General features: G+C 34.5%; 1 protein-coding gene across 5 annotated transcripts in view; it reads right to left on the bottom strand.

Annotated features, from left to right (window-relative positions):
* Positions 1 to 305: 305 nt before the first annotated feature.
* The window catches only part of LOC125678016 (integrin beta-3-like), a 39121-nt gene continuing 33015 nt past the window's right edge, over positions 306 to 6411 (bottom strand). For 3 of the 5 annotated variants that reach the window (XM_056152373.1, XM_056152375.1, XM_056152374.1), the window contains 7 exons: positions 5889 to 6058; positions 5396 to 5482; positions 5099 to 5231; positions 4891 to 4962; positions 3717 to 3761; positions 1881 to 2050; positions 306 to 1787 (listed from right to left, as the gene is read on the bottom strand). In XM_056152373.1, the coding sequence (XP_056008348.1) occupies positions 1662 to 1787; positions 1881 to 2050; positions 3717 to 3761; positions 4891 to 4962; positions 5099 to 5231; positions 5396 to 5482; positions 5889 to 6058 (803 nt within the window). In that variant the 3' untranslated portion in view covers positions 306 to 1661. The remainder of the gene's footprint in view (positions 1788 to 1880; positions 2051 to 3716; positions 3762 to 4890; positions 4963 to 5098; positions 5232 to 5395; positions 5483 to 5888; positions 6059 to 6411) is intronic. The other 2 variants (XM_056152376.1, XM_056152377.1) reach the window with 1 other exon arrangement.

The following is a 6411-nucleotide window of genomic DNA, read 5'->3' as shown; positions in this document are numbered from 1 at the left end:
AGGTATTTAGAATCTTTTATATTTATAACTCCGTTTACCTGATCAGGATATAGGGCTCACGGCGGATGTGACCGGTCAACAGGGGATGTTTACTCCTCCTAGGCACCTGATCCCACCTCTGGTGTGTCCAGGGATCCGTGTTTGCCCAACTATCTATTTTGTATGGCTTATAAGAGTTATGAGATTGATCACTGTTCGTTATCTTCACCTTTCATAGTAACAGCATTAAAGAGAAAACATTTTTGGCAAAGGCCCTCTAGAAAATATTGATATTTTTTTCAGTCAGTATTGACTAGTAACTTCCATTGACTAGAGTAAAATTTCTTTAATGCATTTTGGAGATCACCGGCAGTCTCAACCATGATCACAGTATCATCAGCATAAAACAAGATAAACAATTTCGTGTACACAACAAATTCATTTTCTATGGAAGTAGTAATGCTTTTAGAGTCCCAAAATGTTTTTATCCAAAAAAAACCATTTCTAGATCATTAATTCAAAGAGAAAACAAAAGTGGAGACAAATATTCACCTTGTCGTGTTCCAACGTTATAACTTTTAAAATTGGATGACATACCATTCATAATGATCGTCACGCTACACTAATTCATTATTCTATAACTAACTAGGAGAAAAACAAACACTACCAGTGACGTTTTCAGCAACAAAATACAACGACAAATGTTAATATGTTGTCAGTACATATACAATACAACGACAGATGATAAAAGGGTTGTCAGTACATATACAATACAACGACAGATGATAAAAGGTTGTCAGTACATATACAATACAACGACAGATGATAATAGGGTGTCAGTTCATATACAATACAACGGCAGATGATAATATGTTGTCAGTGCATATACAATACAACGTCAGATGTTAATATGTTGTCAGTTCATATACAATACAACGCCAGATGTTAAAATGTTGTCAGTTCATATACAATACAACGTCAGATGTTAATATGTTGTCAGTTCATATACAATACAACGCCAGATGTTAAAATGTTGTCAGTTCATATACAATACAATGCCAGAATATTGTATTGTATATGAACAGATGATAAAAGGTTGTCAGTACATATACAATACAATGACAGATGATAATAGGGTGTCAGTTCATATACAATACAACGACAGATGATAACAGGTCGTCAGTACATATACAATACAATGACAGATGATAATATGTTGTCAGTGCATATACAATACAACGTCAGATGTTAATATGTTGTCAGTTCATATACACTGTACAATACAACGCCAGATGTTAAAATGTTGTCAGTTCATATACAATACAATGCCAGATGTTAATATGTTGTCAGTACATATACAATACAACGACAGATGATAATAATATGTTGTCAGTTATTTTGCGAAAAATTCAATTTTAAAAGCATTACAAATGAAAGAAAGACAAACAAACATTGAACAGGTATCAGTCAGTATATTTTACTTTTAAAGATTTCATCTGAGGTGAACTAAACCGAGGAATGATTATTGAAATCTTTTTTAATTCTATATCGGCGAAATAATATTAACAAGCTGATAAGTTTCTGACACACAATTGCCTTTTTCTGAATTCTTAGTGTGTTGAATCAAATGAGAACTCGAGGCGAACTGGAAATTAGCGAAACTTAAATGGATAGCAAACTTTTCATGCGTCTTTCAAGATCTTTTCCTCCTCGTTGTTGACCAAACCCTCCGGATCTTTAATGCATTCTGCATCATGTAGAGGATTTTGCACCGTAGTTACACACTCTTTGTAAATAGGATTTTCGGACTGAAAAAAAACAACAAAGGAAATTACATCAATTCCTTGCAGAAAAATACATGAAAGTCCAGTTTCAGAGATTGTAATTGTATGGAATTTTACCTTTTCCCAAGCTGGATTTTGGATTTCTGATTCAAATTTGGAGTACTCCATTTTATCATATAACATCGTCAGAAGCTTCCAGATCAAAAGGAGTAGTAACCCCACAAGGAATATAGCGCCTGACAGACCTAGTCCGACCGTGAGAGGATCTGCAGGTCCGGGAGGGCAGCCTTTACAAAACATAGATATATCATATTCCCTAACATCATAAATCTACTGATTTCAGAACCAGTAAATGAACTATTTGTGCGGACATTTATTAAGAAAATCGACAATTTGATAAACATTAATTTATAAAGATAGGCTATATTTTAAGGATTACTAGGATTGATAATACAAATATGTGTCTATTGCTCGTGAGGTCATACAATTTTCCTACAAATTTGTATTATACATTATAATCATTTAAATTGGTATATTCCGTATTCTAATCGTATATCATCATAGGAAGAAATGCATTTTATCAAGCTATGCAAGTTATATTATATCTGCATATTATACCTGATCGGATTAGAAGGTAACCAAGCTAATTTTCTATTACATTTAAATCGCCGAGTCGGATAGTAAACATCTCACGACAATTTCATGACCATGTGGCATTTTTTAAAGTAAACAAATATGGCGACGCGAGATCGTGGGTGGCCTGTTGGCAGTAGATTTTTATTGACTTTCAGTACTTTGATTGTTAACTACCACTCTCAGTGATGGAATTGCGTGAAAGGGGAATTCATTTTCCTGTTTAGATATGAGCTTCCGGGCTTCTTGTTTGTTACTTTTGTCACTGATTTTTCTAATGATACTTCTCCCACGAACATGCAATAATCCATCATAAACTTCAATTCTTCTTAAATATGCATTACATTAGAGCACTGCTTTGTTAATACCAATAAATGATTAGTCGAATTTGTCAGAAATCCTTTCCTATATAGTTTATCACACTAATTAAAAAGATATTTAGTCTGTTTTCAAACACCGAAATAAATATTGCTCTCAACAGCATAATGAGAAAGCTTTAAAAACCAAATTAACACTCCTGTTTTATTCCCATGTGAAGGAAATTTGTCTCATCTGCGATGAGAAAACATTTCTGTGTTTTATATGTATGTTTCTACAGTGATTTATTCTATTGTTGAATTATCGCATTGCTTGTGTGTTTATTTCTGAGACGGTATCTAATATCTTGTTTGTTTCTACACACCCTGTGTGTTTATTTCGGAGACTGTATTTAACATCTTGTTTGTTTCTACACACCCTGTGTGTTTATTTCGGAGACTGTATTGTTTCTACAGACCCTGTGTGTTTATTTCTGAGACTGTATTGAACATCTTGTTTGTTTCTTTACACCCTGTGTGTTTATTTCTGAGACTGTATTTAACATCTTGTTTGTTTCTATACACCCTGTGTGTTTATTTCTGAGACTGTATTTAACATCTTGTTTGTTTCTATACACCCTGTGTGTTTATTTATGAGACTGTATTGAACATCTTGTTTGTTTCTATACACCCTGTGTGTTTATTTATGAGACTGTATTTAATATCTTATTTGTTTCTATACGCCCTGTGTGTTTATTTCTGAGACCTCGTTCTAATCCCTACACCTTGTGTGTTCAATTCTGAGACTGTATTTAACATCTTGTTTGTTTCTACAAACTCTGTGTGTTTATTTCTGAGACTGTATTGAACATCTTGTTTGTTTCTATACACCCTGTGTGTTTATTTCTGAGACCTCGTTCTAACCCCTACACCTTGTGTGTTCAATTCCGAGACTGTATTTAACATCTTGTTTCTATCTATTCATCGTGCAAACTCAAAACGCTACTGATGTGCTAATACTCACGTTTCCAAGACTTGACTTTCACATATTGTCCTCCATCAGAATCATCTGCAAAAAGAAGTCCATGAGCTAAATCGCTTACCTGAGCTATTACAACATTGTATGATCATGGTACGGCTTGGTAAAATTTTAAATAAACTTGAATTGAAACAAGAGGAGTATTTCCATACACTCCCTTGTCTTTGTACACTGTTTTTGCAACTCAAAAAAAAGAATTTGATTTCTCTGTTGCCCGTTTTAAAACTATTACTTGCGATCATAGTTTTACCCAGCTTTAAATAAACATGAATATAAATACCATTAAGATGCATATATTTCCGACTGTGTATTTTCCCCAACTACTGTAAGTGGTTTTAATTTCGCGGTGCTAAAAGTTCGCGGTTTTCCATATTAGTCTAATTGCGGTGGTTTTATTTTCGCGGAATTCAATATTTATTTTGATTACTGATAACTGTTCAAAACGTATTGTGTCACGCTTGCAAAATGATTGCGGTTGTTTTAATTTCTCGGGAAAATCCCCAACCACGAACATAACGAAATTAAAACCACTGCAATCATTTCCCCATTTACAGTATTTTACATAGATTTACATATACTCCTATTGTCAAAATGGCCAGTGTTTGTTCACAGCTGAATTTTATTTCATAGTATTTCATACACGACTTCACTTACCTAGATTGATTGGGATTTATTTAATCTCTTCCCTCTGGATTATTTGAAGTTACTATATCGAAAAATAATTTATGTTAAGTTTGAATAAAATTGGCGGAGAGGTTCTTATTTACTCGAGAACAAATGTAAGATATGCTAAACAAAAAAGCATATGATATGTGTGACCGGTCGACAGGAGATGCTTACTCCTCCTGGGCACCTTATCCCACCTCTGGTGTGTCCAGGGGTCCGTGTTTGCCCTATTATCTATTTTGTATTGCTAATAGGAGTTATGAGATTGATCACTGTTCGTTATCTTCACCTTTCATCAACAGACAAAACACACCCTCAAAACAAGTACAGTTAGATAAATATTTTTGAGCCATCTATCCTAGTCACCTCAAAATATTGCTATATAGACTACAGTAAATGTTAATATTAAAATCTTTTTTTTCGGCTTGCTCTCTAACAGCCGACTGGAATAATGCTCCAGAGTAATTTTTTTCATTAAAAAAAATACACTTACAAACATTGAATTCAATAAGACACCCGGAATTGTCCTGCAGAGTACAGCTTGTTGACGTCTCGTTTTCTCCAGCTAAAACCATCAAGTGTTAAAATCCTTAGTAATCCTTTTGAAATTTATTTCTATGAAATCGTTACTTCTATGAAACTTATGCTTCTGTACGACAAGAAAAGGCACTCATTGAAATACTTTATCAGATTCAACGTACCAGAATCTTGTAAAAGGGATACAACTTCGACGTTCTGGCATTTTTCGCTACAGTCCGTTGTGTTGAATGGACCTTGATTGAATCCAACACATTCCACACAATTGTTGTTGTTCTCACAAATACCCGGGCAGTGCTGCAATGAATGTCAAACATCAGTTAGCAGCAACTTGTTCTAAAGGGATACATGCATTCCAGATTTTGAAATCAGTTGATAAGACAGGTTGGCTATACATATATATAGTCAATTTTTAAAAAGAAAAAGAAAAGAATTCAGCTCAGAATAGTTGAATATTAAACCTGGCATCGATCACAAACATCCCCTCTAAATCCGACCTCACAGCGACACTTTCCACACTCGCAGTTTCCATTACCGGTACATATAGTCTGTTAAAAACATAAAGCAGGCGTTATGAGATTGATCACTGTTCGTTATCTTCACCTTTATAGGAGTTATGAGATTGATCACTGTTCGTTATCTTCACCTTTCACACATTGTCGCTGATAAGTGACGGTATCTAAAATATCGTGCAGCATAATTATACATATATCAATTTCTCGGGTTTGGAATCGTTATACAAACAATAATACATTTAAGGAAACTTGTTGAAATAGTAAAAGGGAATACATAAATATTGTAACAAATCTGAATTTTGACTCAATTGCATGCCTGTTTTGGAGAGCTCCTGTGAGTGTATTAAACTGGCAATCACCCAAACAACACATAGTTATAAACAGCGGATAAATTGTTTTAATATCTGCGTTAGTTTTCTGAGCGTTCTATCGTGCTTACCCCATTATTATCTCTGCAGGAGTCGGCAGACGTGGAACAATCACAGACCTCCCCCGTGTACGTGGAGTTACAGACACAAGCTCCACAGGAACATTGTCCGTGGTCCGGACCTTTACAAATACACAATACGCTAGAGCTAGCTCCACAGGAACATTGTCCGTGGTCCGGACCTTTACAGATACACAATACGCTAAAGCTACATCGTGTAATATCTACAATTTCCTATGATTTTTGTCTTTCATATCTTTGCGAATTGTAATGATAATCATGTCATGAGCGTGCTGCAGATGGGAAACAAACAATGTATAATTCTTGATAAATATAGTACGTCCATTTCAACAGCTGGGAATTCCAACAGAAGTGAAAGTAGAATGAATATATAAGAAATAAATTTCAATTTGAAAATACATGATGTTATGAACTGGACATGCTTTTCATGAAGGGCTAGCGTCGTAAATCATGTTCTGATGTATTTTATTCTTTAATTCTTGCTTACCAATTTTGTCATTATCATGCTTGTCTA

The sequence above is a fragment of the Ostrea edulis genome, chromosome 10 (genome assembly GCF_947568905.1).
Source record: "Ostrea edulis chromosome 10, xbOstEdul1.1, whole genome shotgun sequence".
Lineage (NCBI taxonomy): Eukaryota > Metazoa > Mollusca > Bivalvia > Ostreida > Ostreidae > Ostrea > Ostrea edulis.
The sequence above is the reverse complement of the archived record's forward strand: the minus strand, read 5'-3'. Positions and strand labels throughout refer to the sequence as shown.